The 26,380-nt window shown below is 36.0% G+C and overlaps 2 protein-coding genes across 4 annotated transcripts; one reads left to right on the top strand and one right to left on the bottom strand.

Moving 5' to 3' along the window:
• Nucleotides 1-701: 701 nt before the first annotated feature.
• LOC149709886 (uncharacterized) lies at nt 702-26,356 on the bottom strand. Of its 3 annotated transcripts, none has more exons than XM_089858122.1 (16): nt 26,106-26,356; nt 25,523-25,852; nt 8,510-8,614; nt 8,326-8,368; nt 7,773-7,851; nt 7,371-7,468; nt 7,178-7,298; nt 7,006-7,093; nt 6,774-6,932; nt 6,539-6,708; nt 4,733-5,589; nt 4,524-4,611; nt 4,392-4,442; nt 3,726-3,825; nt 2,801-3,547; nt 702-1,952 (listed from the first exon to the last, which is right to left on the bottom strand). In XM_089858122.1, the coding sequence occupies exons 2-16, from the start codon at nt 25,673-25,675 to the stop codon at nt 1,737-1,739; spliced, it is 3,075 nt and encodes a 1,024-aa protein (XP_089714248.1). In that variant the 5' UTR covers nt 25,676-25,852; nt 26,106-26,356; the 3' UTR covers nt 702-1,736. The 3 variants fall into 3 exon arrangements, with proteins under 3 accessions (XP_089714248.1, XP_089714249.1, XP_089714250.1); XM_089858123.1 differs by having other exon boundaries at nt 3,726-3,813; XM_089858124.1 differs by lacking the exon at nt 2,801-3,547.
• LOC149709887 (uncharacterized) lies at nt 20,340-23,147 on the top strand. Its single transcript, XM_089858117.1, has 2 exons — nt 20,340-20,888; nt 21,704-23,147. Exons 1-2 carry the CDS (start codon nt 20,840-20,842, stop codon nt 22,984-22,986), a joined length of 1,332 nt encoding a protein of 443 aa, XP_089714243.1. The 5' UTR covers nt 20,340-20,839; the 3' UTR covers nt 22,987-23,147.
• Nucleotides 26,357-26,380: the final 24 nt, after the last annotated feature.

Here is a 26,380-nt window from a genome sequence, read left to right as displayed (position 1 = left end):
TAGGCAAAACAACCTGGAAAACTCCGGGAAGGTTATAGGCAAAACAACCTGGAAAACTCCGAGAAGGTTATAGGCAAAACAACCTGGAAAACTCCGAGAAGGTTATAGGCAAAACAACCTGGAAAACTCCGAGAAGGTTATAGGCAAAACAACCTGGAAAACTCCGAGAAGGTTATAGGCAAAACAACCTGGAAAACTCCGAGAAGGTTATAGGCAAAACAACCTGGAAAACTCCGGGAAGGTTATAGGCAAAACAACCTGGAAAACTCCGGGAAGGTTATAGGCAAAACAACCTGGAAAACTCCGGGAAGGTTATAGGCAAAACAACCTGGAAAACTCCGAGAAGGTTATAGGCAAAACAACCTGGAAAACTCCGGGAAGGTTATAGGCAAAACAACCTGGAAAACTCCGGGAAGGTTATAGGCAAAACAACCTGGAAAACTCCGAGAAGGTTATAGGCAAAACAACCTGGAAAACTCCGAGAAGGTTATAGGCAAAACAACCTGGAAAACTCCGGGAAGATTATAGGCAAAACAACCTGGAAAACTCCGGGAAGATTATAGGCAAAACAACCTGGAAAACTCGATCATTGGAATCGGTTTTCAAAAAGTTGTACGAACCATGACAAGAAACGGAGTCTAGGCAAGTCTCAACAAGAACGGAAAAAATAGGCCTATTTCAAAAACCAATTTTTATCATGATTTTTCATAAGTGTATTTTTATTTACATCTACGAAGGAAACAGTAAACACAACGTGGGGTTTTCGAAAAATGCGTACAAACAAATAGTTATAGTGTAAAAACCTCGAGAAGGAATTTAGGCACAAGATACATCGTAATATATAAAGTACTTGTTAGTATAATAAAATCCCAATTTTTGTCTACATTTTGTAAAAAACTGGACCAACTGTGTGGACGGTAGTAGTAGGAAAATTTACGTTGACTTATCACAGTCAATTAACAGTTTAAATTAAAAAATGGATGGCACTATAATATGACCGTTGCCTGTATTGTCTTTTCAATATTCAAATCGAAAGTATATAACTAGAAGTACTTACGTATATACGCTTCTACAAACGAAATATATTTTGTATGTAATTGGATTGGACGTATGACACTTATCAAGCTGCTCAACAAAGATTTAAATACGCGCGCTAGTTTAATTAACCCTACAATAAACTTAACTGTAAGGGATTAATTTAAGGTTAATCATTAATATTTTACCTAAAAAAGTTTACCTGAAAATTGGAATTAAAGTTAAGGAAGAATTAATAAAACATAAATAAAAAATGTTTTACGCGTGGATATTTATAAACTTAATTTGTTTAAATTTCTATAACGAGTTAATAAATTCATTAAATTGTACTTTTAATAATAATAATAATAATAATTAAAAAAAATATTGGGGGGAAGTTTGTAGGCAAAAAGAAAATAAATTTGTCAATTAAAAATGTGTGCTTAAAAAATAGTTGCTTCTCTATGACGTAATAAAAGTTTCGTTAGGTTTTAAAAATTAAAAATGGAATTCGAAACTTTTATAATAATTGGAAATTTCTTTCCTCCATCCATCCATTTTGGGGGTAATTTTCTACCCCCCCCCCCAAAAAACTATACGTTCTCGATAAAAATTGGAAATTACTTTCCGCCATTTTGATGGTAATTTTCTACCCAAAAAACTATGTTCTCAGAATGTTTAAGGATGGAAATGTTGTAAAATAAAGTGTTTTTAAAGGCGATTTAGAGTTCAGTTGTCATAACTGTTCGCCTCAAGTCACTTTCGCGTCTGGACAAACTTTCACCCTGCCAAGTTGGGACGTTGCTTGAAGGTGAAACGCCGATAATCGGAGGTGTTATCCCTGAGGGAGTACGTTTTAAAGAATGGACGGATATGGCTCTGGCACTCGCGGACGAGACGGATCGTGTAATTGGATTTGCACCCGCGAATGATGTCTCCTATTACACGTTTATAATAAAAAAGAACACAGAGACACAAACCTTATTACATTGTACATAAAGAATTGGCCTTATTCCTGATCAACGCCACCGAGGCGTAGCGGCGACTTTTGGAACTATAATAATACGGTAGCCAATCAGAGGTGGCGCTGGAGCCGATGGACTCTGATGGAGATCTGTTACTTTCTCTATTTTGAATCATGTGAATAGCCAAGGCTTAACAAGCGATATGGTTTCAAAAGTATTAAAAGTTGATTTCACCTTTCTTATTCTGTCTAATATTATGAAATAAGACTTTCGGAGTAAGTTTTCATTCGATTTTGGTCTATTTGGAGATTATTAGGTTAATAATAATTAGTTAAAACGTGTTTTTTGAAGTTGAAGCGGTAATAATCAAAACAGAGAAAATAACAGATCTCCATCAGAGTACATCGACTCCACCGCCACCTGTAATTGGCTACCGTATTATTATAGTTCCAAAAGTCGCCGCTACGCCTCGGTGGCGTTGATCAGGAATAAGGTCAATTAACACGATAGCAGGCATCTGTGGCCTAAATCATAAGTAGATAACAGATGATTGCCATTTTGAGCTGGTAGATTCCAATTAACTTAATATTAATGTTGTTTTAATTTAACACACAAATCAATTCAAATCAAATGATGGGATTAAGGTTTTTTTGAAATGTAAAACATGCAAAGAACAATTAACGTGCAAATACGAAAAAACATAAAACATTAAAGAGAAAATGGGGACAAACGTTGGTTGACATTAGAGGTAAGAGGACGCACCTAGAGAGAACCCAATTGATTGATTGTAGTAGGGGAGAAAAACACCTATCACCACTTACAGTAACAACCCATGGTTCCGATGATTCCGAAGTCCCAGTAGCTGAAGGAGTTTTGCCCACCAACAACGCTTCACCATTCCCATCCTCTAGACTATTACCCGACAAAACTCGAGAGGCTGAGTTAGAGGACGATTCGGGGGATTTTAGGGCCGTGGGGATTTTGGAAACTACAGTAGGTGGTGGTACAGTGGGTGTGGCACTTTTACTAATTTGGCTACTATTGGAAGTCGATGGCTGTTTGACAATAGTCGATTGGCTAACCATAACTGGTATTTTAACCGAAGACTGAGTTCCCACGCTTGGAATTTTCGATCTGGTACCGACAACACTAGGGATTTTACTATGAGTCGGAGAACTAAAGATTGTTGGTGGACTAACAGTTCCCGGAGGTCGAATTTGAGATTGGGAAACCAATATGGGTATTTTAGGTCTGGCTATCCCGGAATTATTAAGGTTTTCTTTGGCAGGTTTCTTTCTAGTTAAGGAATTCGCGTTAAAATGCGAAGGAGTAATATCTGGTTTGTTAACAGATTCAATTTCGATGGATTTATCGTGACTTGATGTCGAATTAGACGCGCCAGAGTTAACGGCTATGATAGTAGGGGTTACGTTTATCGTGTTAAAAGGGTTATTACTAGCCGAACTAGCGGATGGTATTAATAAAGCCGTATCCTCGCTATCAGAATCCTCGTCATCTCTACTAGCACTCTCTGTTAATTCAGGGGATTTAGTCTTAGACGTAGGGACCTAAAAATGTTAACAAGGTTACTAAATTACTACTACGTCAAGCGGTATTCACTACTCGATCGTTTCAAAAACAATATAATCATACTAAAACTACAACTACAACAAAAAAAATATGAAATTGCGTGCCGCAAACTCGGAGTTATATACAAATTTTAGACGAATTCAAACAAATACCTACCACGGAAAAGAAGGGGTTAGTGTTGTTAGTCGTGGGCGACGGACTTTGAGACTCCTCGTCAGTTAGCGAAGACTTGCGAACGATTTTACTGCAAGTACCGCTAATTAGAAACACAATGTTTATATAAAAAACGAATACAAGCATCTGGCGAAACATACAATGGAACCACAGAATGGACGCCATATATCTTGAAGGTCAAATTCAAAGCTTACTTTATAACTTGGCGCAAAAAACTACAACACGAACGTTAAGCCTACTTTGGTCTAAAAACTACAACACGAACGTTAAGCCTACTTTGGTCTAAAAACTACAACACGAACGTTAAGCCTACTTTGGTCTAAAAACTACACAAAGAACGTTAAGCCTACTTTGGTCTAAAACCTACACAAAGAACGTTAAGCCTACTTTGGTCTAAAACCTACACAAAGAACGTTAAGCCTACTTTGGTCTAAAACCTACACAAAGAACGTTAAGCCTACTTTGGTCTAAAACCTACACAAAGAACGTTAAGCCTACTTTGGTCTAAAACCTACACAAAGAACGTTAAGCCTACTTTGGTCTAAAACCTACACCACGTACGTTATGCCTAAAAACTATATAACACAATACTAAACAACGATAATGGCAGCCATTTTGTTTGCTAAGTTTACGTTAGCTTATCCTTACCATTTGTTATAATCTTTTTCGTTGTTAACACTTTCTTTATCTAATCCAATCCTATTTTAAAATTCCAAACATTGTTTAAAGGGGTGGGGTCACCAAAATACTTTTAAGAAACATATAGAAAACAATAGTTACCCATTAATGACTGTGACCTTCACTTTCTCAGTGACTGGATCCTCGGGATAATGTACCAGATCTTCACTTATAAGCGGGGACTTTTCACCTTTTTGGGAATGAAGAGAGGATAAGAAAATTAAACAATAGAAATTATACATCGACAAAAACAATAGAAATCCATATTATGCGGATTACTATAATAAAAATCTCGTATTAAAACACTCAACTCTTTTTGAGTTCTTCCTCTAATTTGGCTTTTAAAACGTTGCATTTCCTCTGATCTAAGGGCAAAGGTCTCGCGCCACCACTTGTGGGTAGCATTTGATTATTTTGTAGGTTTGCAATGGCAATTTCTTTCGCTGTTTTGGCTTTAACGGCTCCAGGGGAATCTAACCCTTTCAATTTAGCAGCGAGAGCTTCGGCTTCTCCAGCGCCTGTCGCGTTGGAACATTCAACCACCAAAGTTTCTTCGGTTCGTCTGGAAACTGGCGACGCCGAATATTCGTTTTTGGCTTCCATGGAAATGTTATTAGATTTTTCCTTGGTTAGAGATTTAATAAGATTATCAAGACGTTCCTCGGCCGAATTATTGGTCCCGTTCGATGTGGAAACGACTGGAGTTTTAGGAGGAGTTGGTCCACTCAATGTTATAACTGTTCCGGCACTCTCGGGTAATGATATCAACGAAGCCATCTCAGCCGGATTATTATTATTGTTGTTGTTAGTTTCCGTAATACTTTGAGATGTTACGGCTATACTGGTCATGGTTGCGGTTGTTTTTGGCGAATTGAGGTGGCTATTGGCGGGGGTGGTTGTTGTTGTGACGGAGGAGGAAGTGTTAATGTTATTGTTGACTCCCGTCACTGAAATGATCGATGTCTCATTCGAAGTCTTGGTTGGGATCGACGAAGTTGCTCCCGAAGCGGATGATGTTTCGTGATTGTGTCGATTTCGTTCTCTGTTTTCTCGACTTTGTTGTTGACGTTCGTGCGTCGTCCGACGTGAATAACGCTGACTCGGTCGTCTCTCGAACTGAACCGTCCTCCTCGCCTTGTGCTGCGTTGTTTGAAATTCCGTGCGACCACTAATAAACCATAATTAACTTCATTTCGTTAAACAGGGTTCGGACGAACTTTTTATAATTCTCAGCTGCTTATCCCTGACCAAATTTTGCAACCAATAGCCCTGGGACCATTTTAAGTAAGTGTTTACCAGAGTCCACTACATGATAACAACTGGGCCCGTATTTATCATTGCTCGTAGCAATCATGGTTTGATACACCGAACGAAAACCCCGAACTATCCTTAACATTTTAGGACGAAACTTTAAATCCCTGACTTATATATTATCCCTGACTTCTAATTAAGAACAGGACACTTTGAAACTCTGGTGTACGCAAACATTCAGTGTCCTACTCAAGTGCTACCCAATCTTATTAAACAAATTAGACCCAAAACAAAATGGCCATGAGTCCCAATTAATTTAAAATACAAAACAACAACAACCAGCAAGTCCTTCAAAACCATTTCATTGACCCTTTCGCCATAACAAGAAATATATTACATAACCTCTAATATTGTACTTCCTCGATGATTCAAGTTCTTAAGTAACTAAACCTTTCCTCCTTGACTTGAAGTACGCGACATAAAACTAGTTTTCTTTTTTTTTTACCCCAAAAGAATTTCAACTTAGATAACGTACGTTCAAAAATGTTTCTATAGATGAAACCATTGGACTGTTATTATAATTAACTCGGAACTAAACACGTGTTAAAACTAATTACATTTTTTAAGGTCAGATAAGGAAAGGCTTGCTTAATTAAAATTCAAGAGTGGTACTTAGGTTTGTCTCGACGCCTAAATGAATGATTATTAAAACACTAAGGTTTTTATAGAAATGGGACCAATTAAATAACAAGGAATCATTTATAACGTAAGGGGAGATATAAAGGGTGTTTCTGATGCCAGACTTATCAGACACAACCTATTATAGGCTTATCAACGCTTAGAATGGCAATTAAAAATTAATTTACCTGTATCTGAACCTCGATCCCATCCGAAAAAAATTCTGCCTGGAATTCGGTCCTTTTACTGGTCCCCTCAATCGGAAAAATGCATGGTGTTCAATGGCACATTTCCATAAATGTTTGCACGCTTTTTGGTTATGTAACCGAAACACAAAAGTATGTTCTTGTTCCCTACCCTTTAATTAAACCGTCAAATTAAATTTAAATTCGCCTAGCTATAATTAACCCTAAAAAAACTAACCTCATCATCGTCTTCAACTACAACCAAAGTCAATTTACGACTTTTAAAATCCAAACGCGTAATTTTAGGCCAAAAAAATAGGCCAATTTTAGTGCTGCCTTCGAAAACTAGGATGCCAGTTGGGGTTAAACCCAAGGAGTAATCATTACCATCTTTACCCTAAAGATTTTTAAGATACGTTTAACCACCGAAATAGGCCAAAAATAGGCCAGGGTAGTAAATCTAGTCTTACCAAAACGGTATGCATATCCACACCGTACATTTCTAACCATTTAGCTTTGCTTAGGAAGTTTAATTCAGCTTGAGCTGGATTTTGACCCCTTTTTTTAATAACGAAAAATGGAAATTCATTTATATTCTCAAACTAATTAAGTTAATTAGCTATAGTTCTCTGCGTGACGTACTTGCAAGTTTTAAAAAATTCTAAAATATCGACTTCCATATCTTCCGTTTGTTCGGGAACAAATCGGAATTCCGAAATAAATTCGGCAGTATGTATTTCTTCATCGTAATCACCCAATTCGGCTAAATAACATTTAATTGATTTTAAGCTAATTATTCAGGCCGCGTGGTGTTAATTAAAACTACGTTATTTACATTGTAAGGCGTATCCGGACAATTCAACGGCGGTTTGATAAGGACAAGGTAGTCTACCATTCAGAATGTCTTGTTTTAATTGAAGGAAAAATAAATATCTATCCGTGGGAAAGTGAACCGGCAATTAATTAATGTACTTTTTAAAACAATGGGCATTATTTATTTTATTATTATTATTAAATTGTAGATCGATTGTATGATACTATATCATAAGTTTATAAGATGTTCACCAAAAGTTTGTTAATCTCCGGTTACTGAGAGCTTGTTATGAAGTGAAGTGACGTAAGTGAAACGTCATAGATTCTCGAACTAGCTCTCTGTAAGACTCCATTACGAAGTATAGGAAGTGTCATACTTATGGAAGGAACATATCTTATAAACTTATGACGATGGTGTCTATACCTAGTAAGTTCTTCACGTAGTACGTTAGGTTCGGAAGTATAAAATTTAACTCGGAGCCTTAGAGTGTAAGGTGGTCCAACTAAAAGAATTAATTATGCGAATTTTAATATTATTTGTTAAGTTAGTTTCATCTTTAAATCGAAAACACGTCAAAATCGAGATAATCACAATAGACTGAAGACTTTACAACTAAAAACACGCTAAGAACTTCACTTTCCATACTTTTCCAATTAATTTTTAGCTTAAAAACTTAAAATTAATCATAAAAACTAGGGCTACATCAAGAATTACAACAAAATGTACTCCGCATCTAAACACGCCAAAGTTTTCTGTACAAACACTGAAAATTTCAACGCACTGCCGAAATAAAATCACTTATTTCAACCCAAACACTGTTATTTTACGCAAAAAATATCAATTTTAAAAATAACTCTTGTTCACACCCTCAAAAAATATATAAAATCCTAAACGCGGAAATTAAAACTATTCACGCGTTTCACAAAATCGATAAGAAAAAAATTAAAAACAAGATAATAAGCGTAAAAAATCTTACTTTTAACTTGTTTCTTGATAGGTTTCGTGCAATCCAACCAATGCTACAAAAAGATAAATTAAATCCAAAATAATTTATTGGCCTAATCCTTAATTTATTAAATAAAATAAAAACTAAAAAAACAACTTTCATATTAAAACGAAAAACGAAAAGAGTTTAAAAAATAAAAAGAAAGTTCACTGACTTGGACATGGGCTGGATCAGTATACTGCAAACCAAAATAGTCATTTTCAATTAAATCTAAATGATAATGAACTTGTTCCAAGAGAGCAGCGCCAGTAGCTTTTTTCTATAAATAAATTTTACGCGTAATTAGAGAAATACACTCGTAACGAATAATTTACATACATTTTTTTAACTAGATAAGCAAAAAATAAGCGATATTGTATCGAAAATATTGTTAACAATAAACTTTGTTAATTAACAAGCTTGAGTACAGTACCATCCGCAACAACGATAAATAATTTTTGTAACAATAGACAATAGTGTCGAAGGGACAGTTACTCTAGGGACGGTTGTTAGTCTTTCTTTTTTATTTATTTTGCACCTTTGTTTACACTTGAGTGATTACTAATTCAATATACAGTGTGATTCTGATAAGTCTGTTATAAAATTTATCTTATGTTCTTTGAGAAATCGATTTTTAGTCTACTATCCATTCCATTCCCCACCCCAAGGGACACTGTTTCAAATCGAGTTAAGATTGGTCAAAGTATTTAATTAAGAAATTGAAAGAGAATGCTCAATTTAATTACGGGGTCATCTGTAAAATACTCTCGGAGCAAAATGTCATCTCGAAATCGTCCAAAGAACGTTCATCCATCCCCCATAATTTCTGACAGACCCTTTAGAAACACCCTGTACAGGTTTTCACTAAGGCCTTTTGTGTGTTCCATTAAATCCAGTGTTACTACTAGAACGTTAGTGAGCCTATCACCCGTTCAGTTCAGTTTTTTTGCACTTGCCCTGACAACATTGCCTTCAGCTGAAGACTGAACTTGAAGCTGTTGGTTAATGAATGTTTTCCAATCATTTTATCAAAAACTACAAATTTCTAAATTACTAAAAGGGCAAACGTAGCTCGTTAAGAACTTAAGAAGCCAAAGACGTGAATTTTAAAATCAAGAGAGACAATCTGAATATTCATAATTAAAGAATAAGGCCAAAATAAATGAATAAACTAAATAGTATCCCTCAGTAGTACTTGAAGGCTGTTCTTTGTAATTTGTTTAAGTTATTTATTATGCAAAAATATAAACTAGGTTATACAATAGTAAAGGGAGAAAGATTTTGTGAACAAGGCGGTCGGTCTTTGGCTTTTCTTCTAAAGAGAACTTATTTTAAATGAGATCGAAAGTGAGGTTTCTCTTTAAACGTATGACGTCATTGGAGATTTTAATTGCGAAAGAAGCCAGCTATAGCAACACGTTATGTACAGTGTATTCACACCCACACAAGTACAAGCAAGCTTGAACACCGACAGAGTCGAGCTCAAGCGCTGCATGGCGTTACCCCTTAAGGTATCTTCTAAGAACAAGGTTAGTTGAAAGAGTATTAAGAGAGGCAAAATAATTTAAGAGGGTTCGGCCGTCTGTTGCATGTAGGTGCGGCGATATCATCTTGAGTGTTGTATCAGACAGGTATGAATAATAAAGGGAATATGAAGTATTACTTAAATATGATAAGTTTATTTTATTATATGGGTATATTGACTGCTAAAAAATAGTTGAAAACTGGGTACTTTTCAACCTAGGAACACTTAAATGCTAGGTCAAAGCTTGGAAAAACTCAATTGGGGTATAAATATAAATGTTACAGTCCCTTTAATTTACTTAATACTTCCTTCATAAGTATTTAAAACGGTGAAGCAATATTTCTTAGAAAAAATAAAAGAAATATTTTAATTCATTCAAAATTTGCATATAAACTGCACCCACCCAATTACGTAAGATAACCCAATAGAATCCGTAAAGTAAAACGCCATGATTTGAGGCCATCATATCCGTTTATTTCCAATATAAAACCACCCCTCGACGGACGATTCAACAGGTATATAAATCCATAATTTTGAAAACATCGATCTATTTATAGATGTTATATTATTTACCGCCCCTAGAATTCATTTAAAAATCACAAAACGAGTTCAATTTATTCATTTTAAAAGCTGCATGGAGCTCAAACCGTTAAACGAGGCCTCTTAATTCTCTATCTCCTCTATGGATGGCAAGGATACACTCCCAAAAATATCAGGATTATGGAACTAATTCTCATTATTATTCTAGAATTGTTTAAGAAAAGAAAAAAAACCAGCTTGGTGTCAAGGGGAGAAGAGAAAAAAATGAAGGAGCGAATTCTTCTACACACCAAAAAATGCCGCACCCAACTATAATGGCGCCTAAAATGGATCGTTTTGTTTTCATCGGAATCAGACGAAAAAATGGATTAAAAATAACTTAAGTATCCCTTTAACATAACCTATATTGTCTACCATATTAGACAGATTAAGCAAACCCTTTCCAAACGTCAACAATGACGTTAAAAAAGCTGTATCAAATTATGGGCAAAGATGGGTTCAAAGTAGCTCCAGTATCACTTTAACATAACATATATTGTCTACCATAATAGAGAGATTAAAGCAAACCCTTCCCAAACGTCAACAATGAAGCCTAAACGCGTGTTTTATCGCATCATGGGCAAAAATGGGCTCAAAATCACTATAGTACCCCTTTAAAATAACCTTTATAGTCTACTACATTAGAGAGATTAAGCAAACCCTTCTGAGACAGACAACTAACAATACTACACTACAATTTTCAAGGGACATTTTTAACATTGACTACTGATATGCCAAATATTTCAAAATATTAGAAGATAAAAAACCCTCTTAAGAGTTTTCCCAATTTCCAAACAATTGAAATGATTTTGCAACTGGAATTTTAAGAGTTTATAAAAAATTAAGAGCTTGAAATGTAATACCCTCTAGGGTCATATAGGGGTCAAATTTTAACTCCAAGAAAATGTTATTGAATTACTAGTACAGTTTTAAAGCCGCTTTTCTTTATAATTGGATTGGGGCGGATTAACACACATAGTAACACGTTCACCCTGTGAAGAGATGCTAGTCACTCTGCAATGACTTTCGTACAAAAGAAATAGTAAAAAAAAATTCAAAACAAACCCGATGTGTTACGCAAATAGGTCTAAGCTTTGGTCTAAGATACACAAACTTAATTTCTCGTACCTTCTTCAATAGTATTAATTATTTTACATCATTTTTTTCAAATAAAAATTATAATATTAATTTTACCATGGAGCTTTACTTTCAGAGTGACACCCCCCTCGGTTCTAAATTATTTAACAAGGCAAATTAATTTAATTAACTTCGCACGTGAAATTAAAATTATTCTAAATTTTATTTAATAATTTTAAACTGGGCCTTTCTACCAAAACCAACGAACTAACTAAATAATATTAAATTTTAAAATAAATAATTTCAATTCTAAACAATGGATGCGAATTTTAATAACGGTTCCACGTCAGATATTTCAGATAAAGTTTGCGTGTCTCTTAAAGGCCTTAACCAATATAAAATTATATATTATTTTCTTTTCTTTTCTTTAATGATGACCCAAAGATAATGAGGTTAGTTTATTTCGGTTAATTAAAAATATTTTTTTTTCTCATTTTGTTTCCGACTATTTTTCTACCATGGTGATAAATTTATTTATTATGTTTTTCGTTAGTATCAAAACTGGTTCCTATATAGTTCCCACCAAATTCTTCGCCGCGTTGTTAATACCGGATCTAGTAATTAATTCAATATAAATCAACTAAAATTAGTTGGCTCTTCAACTTTTGGAATTGACCCAATTTTCTTCCTTTTTTTGTTGTGCTTTTTAATTATAGATCTTTACGAAGATAACAATAAAGTTCGTTCAAAACGTATCTATAGAGTTGTCACAATGTTTTCGAAATAAGTTTCCTGATATAGGGTCGTACATTTGGCGCCTTTTTTAGGATAACATAATTATTTTCCCGCCAAACGGAATGTCATTTGTTTCAAGTGATATTAAGGCCTATTTATAATTATTTTTTTTATTATTTTTAATGATTTATATAACATTAAAATAACCATCTTCAAAAGTAGAGAGTTAAAAAGACGTAATAAAATCAAGTAGCAAACTAAAATGATAATGTCATTAAACACAGCATCAGTCCAAACGCATAAATACAAAGGCCAATGACGGCAATTTAAAACTCAGGATGCTGCCATAACCACGTGATCAAAATAAGGCAACCCACGAAACTAACATACCCACTTTTTGGAACTCATCAAAAATTATAAAACTAAAGAAGGAGAGATTCAAGACGGGTAGAAATTTAACACGCTTAAGGAAGTCCCCCGGCGAATAAAAAAAATAAAATACCTTAAAAGCTGATATAGAAAAGAAAACTAGTATAAAATTTACTTGGAATCCCAACAGAGTTCAGAACCCTTTTTCTCAAATTGCGGGGGCGTAAACACCATCATCGTAAGATACTCAAGAAATTGTTGAAGAGTTTTTTATCCCGACTTTTACGAGCCGACATTTGAGATCATCGGACCGAAAAGTCGACAGAGAGAAAGTCCAATTTGCGTAAAGCAGTGAGTGTTTCTACTCTTTTAGCAAGAGGCATAAGTTTATAAGTGATATGTTCCTTCCATAAGTATGACACTACCAATACAAGTTCGTAATGCTACCCAGAGACTTACAGCTCGAGAAAACTAGTTCTAGGGGGAACGACGGAAGCGAGTCAATTGAAGTCCTACACTCGGTGGTGGTTAATTTTGCAGGACCAAGTTCCATCTAGGTTCTATTTAGTCTGCATTACTAAGCCCCAATTTGACAGCAGCGCCTCACCAGGCCTCCCTCGCTTTACCTCGAATCTATGATCTACCTCATTCACTTCAAAATTTCAAGCTCCAGTTTCTAAGTTACCAGAGATTAACAAACTTATGGAATGGAAAATAGCTTATGAACTTATGGTAAAGGCGATGGATGTTGGAAGAAAATTTAACGCTTCATCTCTTCTCAAACGAGACGAGAAAATTTTTTAAAGAAACAAAAGAAATGGAAACAAGAACAAAACAACAATTTGCAGAGAAATTGTAGAAAGGGAATATTCCGTTAGAATTATCTCACCGACTTGAAAAACCATGTAACAATCTACAATAATAAATAAAAATCTAAGCAACTCCGCTTTCTTATATTATACCACAAGTGTGCAATCTCTGATAACTAAACTAAGAAGACGTTTTTGGCGCGCTGTACTATAGGTGTGGCCAATTACAGGCCTCACACAACATTACGTCACGGATCCCCTTCCCAGAGACCTTTAAAATCATAATTTCTCGCATCTTCTTTAATACTGCAAATGCGAACAAGACTCCAATTTTAAATATAAATTATTTTAAATACTCAATAAATTAAAAAAAGAAATTCTTTAACCTGTGGTCTTTACCTTAAATTGATTTTCAAGGCAATGTTATCAACCCACATGTTAAAGAAAAAACCCAAACCCTAAAATGATCCAACATTCCCAATATCTACAGCAGATAACCATCATCTCGTGATATTCATTCATTCATTCATTCAAGGCCATAATCAAACACAAAAATATTAAAATAAATTAATTAATATCAATACGGGACAGGGTTCGTCTATACTCTGGGATTGAGTACGAGCGAGCAAGTGCTCCTCAACCTTTATCTAATCTAGAAACCCTTTGAAATCAGCCTCACCTGTTTGGCTTCGTCATGGGTATGGGATATTTTCGGCTTATACAAAAACACTATAGAATCACATTGATAAATTGCTTATTTCCAATAAAAAAAGGCGGCTGCCTGGCTTAAACCACTCGACTAGGCTAACCAAAGCCAGATAATTTATTTCTTTAATTTAAGTCTCATTCGCTTGACTGCGCAATTTACCGACTGCTAAATCTCGCACCCGTACCTGTAACGTCTCACGTGGGGCTAACCACTCTGAAATTCCCTGTACATAGATTACCTTCGACGTTTTGTTTTAGAACTGTCAAGGTTAGTTAGGACAAAACTCAAACAGTGTTGCCATGAAATTATCATATTCAAATTCCTTGACTTTCCCAGGTTTTTAGCAAACATTTTAATTTTAGGCCCAATTTTCATTATTCTAAATATAAGCATAAGTTGATAAGATATGTTCACCATAAGTTTGTCACTGGTAACTTAGAAACTGGAGCTTGTAATTTTGAAGTGAATGAGGTAGGTCATAGATTCGAGGTAAAGCGAAGACGCATGGTGAGGCGCTGCTGTCAAATTTGGGCTTAGTAATGCGGACTAAATAGGACCTAGATGGAACTTGGTCCTGCATTCAAAATTAACCACCACCGAGTGTAGGACTTCAACTCTGGCTTCCGTCGTTCTCCCTCGAACTAGCTCGAGCTGCAAGTCTCTCAGTAGCATTACGAAGCATATATAGGTAGTGTCATACTTATGGAGGAACATATCACTTATAAACTTATGCTCTTAGTAAATATCCCCTCGATATACCTAATTCCCTTGAAATACCTTTGAATCTCTTTCCACATATACCTAATTTTCGCTTTGGAAGAAGAGAGAGACAGGACTATCAAAAGCAAAAGACATCTACACTTCTATCTCTGGGAATAGCTATTTAGATTATGAGAACTTTCTAAGAAGAGTCACAAGGTCAATATTATTCTAAACGGAATCCCGATTCCAACCAAATACAAGTGGAAAGAAACATTTTCGGTTTCTTTCGACTCCGTCCGTTTAGGAATGGAGAAACGTAGCTTTCAAAAAACGTTTCGCAAGAGTAACGAAGCGTAAATGCAGTAGTCTGGAATTTTATTAAGAACTAGTGAAAACCTTCGTTTTATAATATAGCTACAAATTCCTTTCCAATTTTTATTAATATCGTGCAAATTTTCAATTAATGTTACACACCTTAAATTAACTCATCCTTGAAAATTGGATCATTTTTTATAAAAAAAACTAGAGGACTGAAGAAGCCCAGGTGAAGTGTATGGATGCTTTTATGTCATTATGTTTCGGTTACAGTGTATTGATTACCATTTTAATTAAAAGATGGGAAACTCAAGGGTACATACGAATGAAAACCATAAGGTTCGTCTGCACCATTATAACATTATAAGTGATATGTTCCTCCATAAGTGTGACAATACCTATACTTCGTAATGCTACTGAGAGACTTACAGCTCGAGCTAGTTCGAGAAGGAGAACGACGGACGCGAGAATTGAAGTCCTACACTCGGTGGTTAATTAATTTTGCAGGACCAAGTTCCATCTAGGTCCTATTTAGTCTGCATTACTAATGTTTCGGTTACAGTGTATTGATTACCATTTTAATTAAAAGATGGGAAACTCAAGGGTACATACGAATGAAAACCATAAGGTTCGTCTGCACCATTATAACATTATAAGTGATATGTTCCTCCATAAGTGTGACAATACCTAAACTTCGTAATGCTACTGAGAGACTTACAGCTCGAGCTAGTTCGAGAAGGAGAACGACGGACGCGAGAATTGAAGTCCTACACTCGGTGGTTAATTAATTTTGCAGGACCAAGTTCCATCTAGGTCCTATTTAGTCTGCATTACTAAGCCCAAATTTGACAGCAGCGCCTCACCAGGCCTCCCTCGCTTTACCTCGAATGTATGACCTACCTCACTCACTTCATGAGAAGCTCCAGTTTCTAAGTTACCAGGGACAAACTTATGGAACATATCTTTATGGTTCAACATCTAAACACTCAAATTCGATTCACTAAAATGTGTTTTTTAGCAATGAGCACGATTTTTATCAGCGTGAAGTCAAATTTTTGGGACTTTATATTATTTGGGGGAGTGTAGTAGTCTAGGCCTAGTGTGAAGTGCAGCTTAAACTTGATTTTTAATGTCTTGAAGGGACGTTAAGCCTAATTCCATTCTCACGTTTTCTTTTTTGTTGAAAAAACGTTTTGTTTAGCCCTAGGGTCAGTGACTTCCGATGAGCCGCGGCGCTCTACCTTCCTTGGGCGAAAAAATAAAAATGTTTGGGGTGAAATAGAATATATAGTATAATTTGAAACGTATTTAATATTTTATAAAATATAAATATTAATAGTGAAAAGAAAGAACGTTACTCTGGGGTTTATGAAATGGTATCTTATATGCAGGGACAGATTGAATTTTAGAAGTAGGAATGGAGAACGGTTAGTATTTACTTCAGTCCGACTCATAGACCACCCAGTATAGAGCCCCTGCCTCCAACACGTAACGAAAAGTTTAAATTATCTTATTGGGGCTCACTTAAACTACGTTTTGATGACGTTGCTGACGGGGACGACGAAAAATACGGAGGTAATTCCTTTTTACCTCTGTCGCTATGACCCCCCACCTCTTCTTTCATACCCCCCCCTCCGTCCCGTGGAAGGGGGTCCGGGACTTAGACGCGCGCCCAGATTACTGTTCTCCATTCCTACTTCTAACATTAAATCTATCCCTGTTAAATGTTAAATTACCCCAAAAAAGGCCTAGGGACTCCACTGTTTTTCTTAAAAACTGTCCGACACCTCTATTGTAGGTCCACAAACTCTTAAAAATAAAGATTACAAGTCCAAAGGTCAAGAAATAAAAAAATAGAAGAAGTCGGAAACGTTAACTGTAACAACACTCAAGAGACCGGATGTCCATGGCATTTTTTAGCCTCGGTACAAGAGATGATACATCATATATCGAATTTATGGATTGTTTTCCCAAACTTGCCCTTCTCCTGATACCTTCTTTGAGAATAAATAGGTCTCGTTGAAACCAGTTCCTTCATAGGAAACGTTTTCTTTCAAGTGGTGTACCCAAACCAGAGTGTTTCGGATGCTGGTTATTTTCAAGTTCTTTTCCGTTCAAAACGATCTCTTACAATTTATTAGAAGTCGAGACACTTCTTAAGAGAGTTCTTTTTTTCCAGAAATTCTAGCACTTAGTAATTGATGGTCGGCCGAGGTTTAAATCACTCCGGAAATATCAATTTATTTTCAACATCTCTTGACTTTAAAGAACTTGACTGAATTAAAGAATTGATTGATTTCAACGGACTTCACCATTGCTAAGTTCACGTGAATTTGCTAAGAATCTCATTTCACGTTAAATTTCAAACTAATTCATGTGAAATTTAATTCGAATTCATCCAAATTCGTTAGGATTGTACTGATTTCACCCACTAATTTCATGTCAAAGGTGATAATTTCAACTGACTTCGAGAAAATTCACAAAAATTTACAAGGATTCCACTAATTTCAACTGATTTTGAACTTTCCACGCAAATTCATCTGAAGTCAACTAATTTCTTGTAAAATTTAACTCTAATTCATCTGAAGTCAACTAATTTCTTGTAAAATTTAACTCTAATTCATCTGAAATCAAGTTTAATCGTGTCGAAATTCGAGGTAACTTAAAAGCAAACTCTTCCTCTTTGCATAACACCAGGCAAATTTGCATCTGTGCCTTAACGCGTTCTCACAATTAACATTTAAAACTACTAACTTCAAGAGTGAGTGAATGACCTACCCCTCGTTCCTGGCTCGGGGGGGGGGGGACTTACACATCGAAGCATTTTGTGGGTCAAGTTAAGATTGGTAGTACATGGTAATAAAACATAACATAAATAAAAGTTGGTTTACCGCTCCAGACAAGGGCTGTATATAAGCCGGTTTGTCAAGGCATTTGACTACTAAAATAAATCAAAGTCCGGGGGCTACTCACTAGTCATCTTGACCACCTCTAAAAGAATAAGATTATGTACAGCCCTGACTATAGTAAAGGAAATACCTTGACTACTAAACAGAAATCGAAAATTAAAGGGGGCTACTCACTAGTCGGCTAGACTACTAATAAAAATATCCTTATGTACAATACAGCCACGCTCCAGACTTTTATTAGAAGTTCAGGGTCTTTGGACTTCTTTTCCTTAAATATTTTCAATATTAAAAGATGGAATCCGTTTGGAGGACATTGGAAGGAAGCGGGACTAAAATATTTTTAAAAGATTTCATCGAGTTGAATGAATCATCATCATCATCAAACTTGATTCCTTGAATTAATTCTAATGTAGAAACCGGTTCAATGTTATTTTTTTTTATTCATGGTTTCTTTTGAAACGGGGGTGGTTTTGGGCTCGAATTTTTAATGGCTTGGTAGCTTAAGACGGTAAAAATGATACACATTCGGATATCGAATGTTTTTATCATGGCGAATTTTTTTAAAAGATTTTTCTTTCACAAGTGATAAAATTCTTTCAAATTTTTATTAGAATATTAGAATAAAATTTGTCTTAATTAAATGTATCGTTCGGTAATTATAATATACAGTTTCCAAGAATTATGGTTAATTTAATTTTATATATTTTTTTAATTATGCCAGAGGCAATATTCCTGCAACTTCTTATTATTTTTTCAAGAAAAGTCGTAATTAAAATGTACCTTTAATTATAATTTCCCGTTCGTTACCGGTAACTTACAAAGTACCCATTTAAATTATCCGATTGTAACTAAATAAATTACACAAATAATATCACTGATGATGTATTTCATAATATCTAGGATCTCTTAATATAATAACGATATATTTCATCATTCCGTAGTCCGTACCCCCATTTCACTAAGAAGGAAAATAACCCTGATTGGTCAGGGGTCCAGAGTGAGCGAGAGAGAGCAGCCAATCAGGGAGGGAGGGTTTTGACACTTTTTCCTTTAACTCTTCCAGCTAAATAACCCTCCGAGACTAAGTATGGGTAAAATCCCTTTTTTCCAACGAAAAAATGTTAAACTCCGGAACTTCTAACCCGCGAGAGTTGAATTGATGTTGTGTAAAGAGAGCGAGTGAATAAGCAAGCACCAGCAGCGACCGACCGACGAAATATAAGAACCCCCGATTTCAAAACAGATTTTAATAGTTTTCTCGGAAAATAGGAAAAAATTACCAAAACCAGTGAAAGGGGGTCGAGACATAAAAAAGAACTGTTATAGAATAAAGCGGAAGTAGATAAAACCCGAAGTCATCAAGAAACATTTTCCCTATAGAGTAATTTCGGTAGAGGGGGAATGAACGTTGGAGGCAACTTTGTAAGAGAGAATACTATTAGGCTAAGGTAAGAGAGAGTGTTATGACGTTGCCATATATATATAGTAAAGAAACTTCTCTAGTTTCCACTGTAGTGGCTCCCCTCTCTCACACAGCCTTGTAACTTCTGTGCAGTGTTGCCAGGTCCTTTACGAGACAAGTAAGTCTAGTACCAGTTCAAACTGAACTGCTACAGTACTGTACCTTTCTCTCTGTAGTATAGAGAGCTTTAAGATGGGATAGTAGTACGTCACACCCTCCCAAGTCTTACCGCTGTTCTGGTAGCCATCCATATTGGGTGGTGGTCTCAGCTTCATTCCTGCTTTAAACCCACCAATATGGCTGCGTAAATTATGTCACGACACTCGGCTCCTCCTCAACTGAAAGCTCTCTATACTTGCTTTAAGTTGCTTACAAACGAGCTTCGGTAAAGTTAAACCATACTGACTGCACATTTACAAATTAATCCCATAACTTCAAATATTAACCCACTTCTAAAAACTCACCGTGTCACGAGAGCTATATAGAATAAATATAATTCCAATTTCACACCCAGTTTATACCAACAACTCTTAACCCCATTCCAACTCAACACGGTATATCAAGGCACCCCTACTCTCTCCAACTAAGCAAACTACGATTGAAACTGAACCGATAAGCAAAATATCAATTTCGGAGCCATATCTTTGTATCTTTCCATGGAAAAACGTTTCTAGATAATTCGTATTAGAATTAAAGCTACAGTACATATATTAAAACGGTGAAGGGAGGGGGGGGGAACAAATTTCATGATAAATTTATAACGATGCGGTTTTGTACGGGAAAACAAGTGAGCGTTTTTAAAAGAGGATAGAGAGAGAGAGAGATAAAAAAGAAAACGTAATTTCGGTTTTCCCATTGCAAACTTTTTTGCAAAAAGCCAAGTAGCGTCAAAGCTTAGGCTAGGTTCTCTTTGGTTTCCCGGAAAACCTTCGCTGGAGCAGAATTACTGGGAATCGTCGACGTCGGCTCGCTAGAAACAGGAAACGGATTGAGGAGATGATGACGAAGAAGAAGCCGTTGCAGCAGCAGCAGCCCAATCCCAAATGCCTACGAACACGAGTCACAACACGGCACAGAACCGACGACATTGGTCCTCAAAGACCTAGTACTTTCGCTGGTACACACCATAACCTACCAGGGACTCTACTTGCGGGTTTCGGTACACGACCACGTTACTTGGAAGGAAGAAGCCACCGGCGCGTTTTGATGAATGTTAATTAAAGGGATTTTAATTAATTAAAATTACGAGTTTTAATTTTTGAATCATCGATTGCGATGACGACATGAAGTGAAGTGAGAATTAGTTTGTTACGTATGATCGGAAAACGGAAAAAAACTTCGGTGGAAGTTTCCTTGGATAACGGTAAGGATTTTCTTAATTTATTTTCGTCTATTTTTGGTCTATTTTTCTTTTCTGATTCCTTTGTTATTAAATGGAACCATGAGAATTATTTCAATTGTAACGTTTATACAAGTTTTTTTTGGTAACCTTACATAACCAAAAGGTTTTAAATTTTCGTCTATTTTTGGTCTATTTTGTTTTTATTGGCTAGATATTAAGTTAAACCCTAGAAATTAAATTATCGTAGATTTAGATTTACTAATTAGAATAATGTAGAAATTACTGTACGGAATGACTTAAAAAAAAGTAATTTCTCACGATATCAGTTGTTTTTATCAGCAGTTCATTAAGTTAACACCAGGTTTAAGACCGAAATGATAAGGGTATTTCAATTAATGAGGAAATCAAGAAAAATAAATTACTCATTTGAAATGAATTTATCAAATCAATTATTTCCTAGATATAGTTAGGGGAAACTATCGAAAAACAATGCTGACGAAGTATAAACAATATTGAACTTGATAAAAAAAAATAGGTAGTCTTTAAAATAATTCCCTAAATTCGATGCAAAGTCAATAATGACTTATAAATAGTGACACATCAATTGGACACTTTGACACTATAGGTAGTAAGTAGGTCCAAGTAAGTTAATAACATGGGGTGACACAACACAACACAAGCGCGAATTACTCCTTAATATCCCAAGAAACAATGAAGGAACTAATCGAAAAACAATTCTCCGTACTTGACATCATATTAATAAGAATTCAAAGAAATAATATCTTTTTTTTTCCTTTCCTTGAAACTCAACCTCTTTATTCTCATCCAAATTCCAGGAAGAGGCAGAGGGAGCGAGATTGATAAAGAACTTGCGGAAGAAACCTTGGAGGTGGTAGAAGCTGTCAGTGTGGGAGAAGAGTTCGAAGAACAAGAACGAAGACAACGTGACAGTGGTCCCGGAGTTGGTAATAGAATCATCTACCAATCAATGGAGAACCCGGAATGGCGTACGCGATACTGGGATGACAGCGAAGTCACTCAATTACTGGCGTTATGGGGTGACAAGAGCGTCCAACGCGAACTAGATGGTACGCGTCGAGACAACCAAGTATTTATAAAACTATCCGAGGACTTAAGTCGTAGAGGAATCCGTCGATCACCGGCTCAAGTCCGGGAGAAAATCAAAATACTTAAACGCGAGTATCGGTTATGTCTCGGTAGGGCGTCCAACGCGGTCGCGGCTTCGACTCTAATCGGTCCAAGTGGTGGTAAACATATCCTGCCAGGAAAATTCAAGTACTTCGAACAGATGAAGGAAATACTCGGGAACACATCCGCGTCAGCCTCGGCGGGGCAATCGCCTACAAACCAATCAGTTCCGTCTCCAAACGAAACAAGCAGTAACGAAAACCTATCGACATGCGCGTCAAGTTACTTGGATTACTTGCAAAGCTACGGTAACGCGGGTGGTACCGCGAAACATCACGATGCCTACGATACAAAACCATTGGATCTACACGTCAGTAGTGACGCGGTTAATAACCTACTTAGAGGTAGTAGTCCCAGAGAAAACGTAGTGGAAGGTGGTGGTCACAGAATTTATCATTACCATAGACCAATATCGCCTAAATCGTACCATAAACGGCCGTTTTCGGACGTGAGTCAACAAGTAGTTGGTGCTAATAGGGTCTCCGAGGAATCAACAGACTCCGAAGAAGGTCCAACCCCTGAACATAAACGTTCCAGATATTACAATTATGAAACAGGAACCGCGTCCACTAACAACATTAAACTTCGCGAAGATGTCTATTTAGTACAAGACATTCTGGACAGAATATTTAACTACTTTAGGGAATCTGATGAACGGTTTTTTCAACTGGAGGAGAAGAGAATGCGTCATGAAAAGGAATTGGAAGCGTTAAGACAGGATAGGGAGATTAAATTGTTAGACAAGTTGTGTCATATGACAACCGAGTTGAGACGAACGTGTTGTCAACACTGCCATAAAACTTTTGACGAAACCAAAAAGGTTAAAACTAATAATTCACAACAAGATGATGATCTCCAAAAAGAATCGCACGAGCCCAAAAATGAGACTACAGCTGCTCAAAAAAATTGACATAGCTCAAATGTTTTACAATCTCGTGGTGTTAATTAAGTAAAGCTACTTGTTAAAATTATTTCCTCAAAAGTCCACGATTTAAAGAAACTTTAAAAGGACTTAAAAAACAATTTAACGTTTTTGAATTTTTAAATAAAAATAATATTTTTTGATTCCTACGATTTTTACAAAATTAAATGTTTCTCTTTTTTTAAAAAATACTAAAATGCGTCTTAACTTATTTCAAAATAATTAGGGACTAATATAGTTAACGTTTTTTAACTATTACATCTAACCTAATCACAGGAAAACCGAGGGCTAATCAGTTTCAGATGTTTGCTACAGGAGTTGTTCATATGGTTACGTTTATGGACTTCCGGTTAAGAGTTATCATTTTAGAACTGACCAAGATGGAACTAATAAAGGAAACTATGGTTAATTCACAAGTTCTCAGGTCAAAAGGTCCTTGAGATGGCCTCGTATTCCATCACAAAGTTAATCTACAATTTAATCCAGATGTCTATAATTCAAAACAAACGTAACCATATACGACAGTTCAATAGAACCATTTCCTAATTCCTAAACAAGTGATAATCATAATCAATTTTCCATTGTCTTCAAATCAATTTTAATCAAGGTTCAAATTATCTGAAATTATTTTAACCTAAAAATAAACCCTCGTATTTTCCTTATGGACCATTCAGATTCAGGGTCACGAGTCGTAAACTCTTCCAGGGTCATGCCCTGACCTCATACCCTTGAATAAGTTCTAAAACAAGGAGTTAACTAAAGGGGAAGTTGAACACGATTTAGAACAATACCCAAATTAAGATGGAGTGAACCGAACTGAATGAAATTGTGGCTTGGAGTAATTGGTGTAGATAGCCTATCACCGGAAATAATTTAGAAACTTAATACCACCTTTAACTAGATATCAGGTTGGGTAGAGTTGTATAACGAGGGGGTAGACACTCAAAGGGGTATAATCTTGCAAACGATAGGGGGTCAAAAGTTTTTAAAAGGGATGGTACAATGCAATGCAATGCAATGCAATGCACCCCTTACATATTATCATAAGTTTATAAGATATATTCCTTCCATAAGTATGACACTACCCATACTTGGTAATTCTAGAGACTAAGTTACAGCTCGAGCTAATTCGAGGGGGAACGACGGAAGCGAGAACTGAAGTCCTACATTGGGTGGTTAATTTTGCATGCATGACCAAGTTCTATCTAGGTCCTATTTAGTCTGCATTACTAAGCCCAAATTTGACAGCAGCGCCTCACCAGGGGTCTTCGCTTTACCTCGAATCTATGACCTACCTCACTCACTTCAAAATTACAAGCTCCAGTTTGTAAGTTACCAGCGACAAACTTATGGCAACATATCTTATAAACTTATGATATACAGTAAAAACAATTTCACTAAAAGGAGGGTTTGAATTTCAATCCTCTTTCACAGTTTTTGCAGTCTTTCTCTATTTATGCATCAAATTGCCTGCACTGATTTAACAATAAATATCTCTGCAATAACTAAGTATATCGGTTGGCGACTCAGCCGCCCTGGGGGGAATAGATTTGGTGTGGGCTTATTATTATGACTAGGCTGCCACTTCAAAACTTTTCAATTCATTTTCAAAGCAAACATAATAAGAGGGCTTGGATGGATTCATCTCTGGTTTCCTACGAAGAGGGTTTAAGTTTCGAGAGGGGGGCGTTAATCGTAAAAGAAATCACTAAGCGATAAAACGGCGACAAAACAAAATGATCTTTCAAATTAAAAGAGAGATTTGAAAGAAGACAAATTATCAGGAGAATTCGAGAAAGAATCTCTTATATTAAAAAAGCGTGACTCCGTTAAAATCAAGTAAGGCCCTAACAACTTATCTTATTATTAATTATTTACGGTTCATATACCAACTGTGACCACTGCCAAAAACCGAACTTCTCTAAGCCTAACGAGAAAAATTAGGCCTAAAAACATTAAACCCTGCGTATTTATTAAAATTATTTCTTTATCTTTATCTTTATCTTTAGGGAGCTATCAGAAATTAATAACTTATATATCGCAATGTCAATTAAATTAATGGCAAAATTATGTATAAGTTTTTAGGCCTTTGAGCGATGTTTTTAATTCTTTTAATTTGTTTTTTAAAATTTTTTTTAAAAATTTAAGGCGGTTGCCAACGAAAAAGTCGGTTTCATGGAAGTCAAATTAGCCAAGGGGGAGTCTTAGTCTAGAATAGGTTCTGTTGGGTCCTTCTAGAAAAAAAGCTAGGTAAACCGGTTTTCTTTACCTTACCCTGTAGAAAACATTTCATAAAATATGCCCCTACTTTTTTGCTGCTCAGTTGATGTTATATTTTTTGAAAAGGGGGCCTTTTCTTGCAAGATAAGTTCACAACAAAGCGATTTTAAGGGGGTTTGGAGGGTGCAAACTAAGCCTAATTCTGATTATGCTTAAATGCAACTAATTAGAATCGCAGTCTACCACATAAAAGTACGCCAGTTGCACTATACAAACTATAGACAATAAAAACATATCAACTTACAGTTACATCCACAGAAATATCAGTTCCATCCAATAAAATAACTTTGCATGGCAGTAGATGTTTGCTGGGTTTTGATGGTACTAAAGTTGTTTCAAGCCTTGTTTTTGGTCTATCGGTATTTCGCCCGAATCTCTTACTTAAAAATCGCAACATGGTTGTCTAGATCGCGAGTTTAAAGGTCTCGTATAAATAAAACTCCCTTCAAGGGTTAACACATGTACCGCGTTGTGGGAATAAATTCACAGTGTAGTCTATCTCTAAGCCAATCAAAATTATGCATTTCAATTTAGACGACGACGCCGTTATTACGTTCAATGATTCATAGTTCACCTGTAAAAATAATCAATTGAAGGACTTCAAACTTCTCTCACGACCAAGAGGAACGAACAACAAAAAAAATTGGAACGCCACTACGCCAGTGGTTTAAAAAGATCGGTAATAAATACGGGGCCGGAAAAAAGAGGGGTTTTACTCGGCTTCCCATGGGGTTCAAGCCATTCAAACATCCGCCGCTGTAACCTCTCTCACCTTCCCCCCTCCCGTGATATTATAGGCCTTAAAATGGGCGAAATTTTTTACCTACTTGTTAATGGTCACGATGAGATTACACCTTTGTGACAGACGAATACGCGACAAAAAATAACTAATGGTACACTTTTGACGTTGAATTTCAATTATTATAACTCATAGACTGATTATTAAACGTTAATTTCAATTAAATTAAACGCGATAACCCGAATTCAACCACCTGAAAAAGTAACTTTCCAAAACGATGGCGCGAAAATCATTCAACTTCACCGTAGGACGCCTCGCGCTCAAAAGAAACGTATCCACTACCCAGTCGAAAGAAAACAAAGG

The sequence above is a fragment of the Phalangium opilio genome, unplaced genomic scaffold, assembly GCF_054372755.1.
Source record: "Phalangium opilio isolate 3A_F unplaced genomic scaffold, DU_Popi_V2 ptg000011l_1, whole genome shotgun sequence".
Taxonomy (NCBI): domain Eukaryota; kingdom Metazoa; phylum Arthropoda; class Arachnida; order Opiliones; family Phalangiidae; genus Phalangium; species Phalangium opilio.
This window is presented reverse-complemented; position numbering and strand designations above follow the sequence as displayed.

Excerpts from the sequence above, each read along its gene's own strand:
- LOC149709887 (XM_089858117.1), top strand. The coding sequence starts at position 20,840 with ATGATCGGAAAACGGAAAAAAACTTCGGTGGAAGTTTCCTTGGATAAC. Across the intron at positions 20,889-21,703 it reads GGAAGTTTCCTTGGATAACG|GAAGAGGCAGAGGGAGCGAG; the intron begins GTAAGGATTTTC and ends TCCAAATTCCAG.
- LOC149709886 (XM_089858122.1), bottom strand. The coding sequence starts at position 25,675 with ATGTTGCGATTTTTAAGTAAGAGATTCGGGCGAAATACCGATAGACCA. Across the intron at positions 8,615-25,522 it reads ATATTTCTGTGGATGTAACT|AAAAAAGCTACTGGCGCTGC; the intron begins GTAAGTTGATAT and ends ATTTATTTATAG. Across the intron at positions 3,826-4,391 it reads GAAAAAGATTATAACAAATG|CGGTACTTGCAGTAAAATCG; the intron begins GTAAGGATAAGC and ends GTTTCTAATTAG.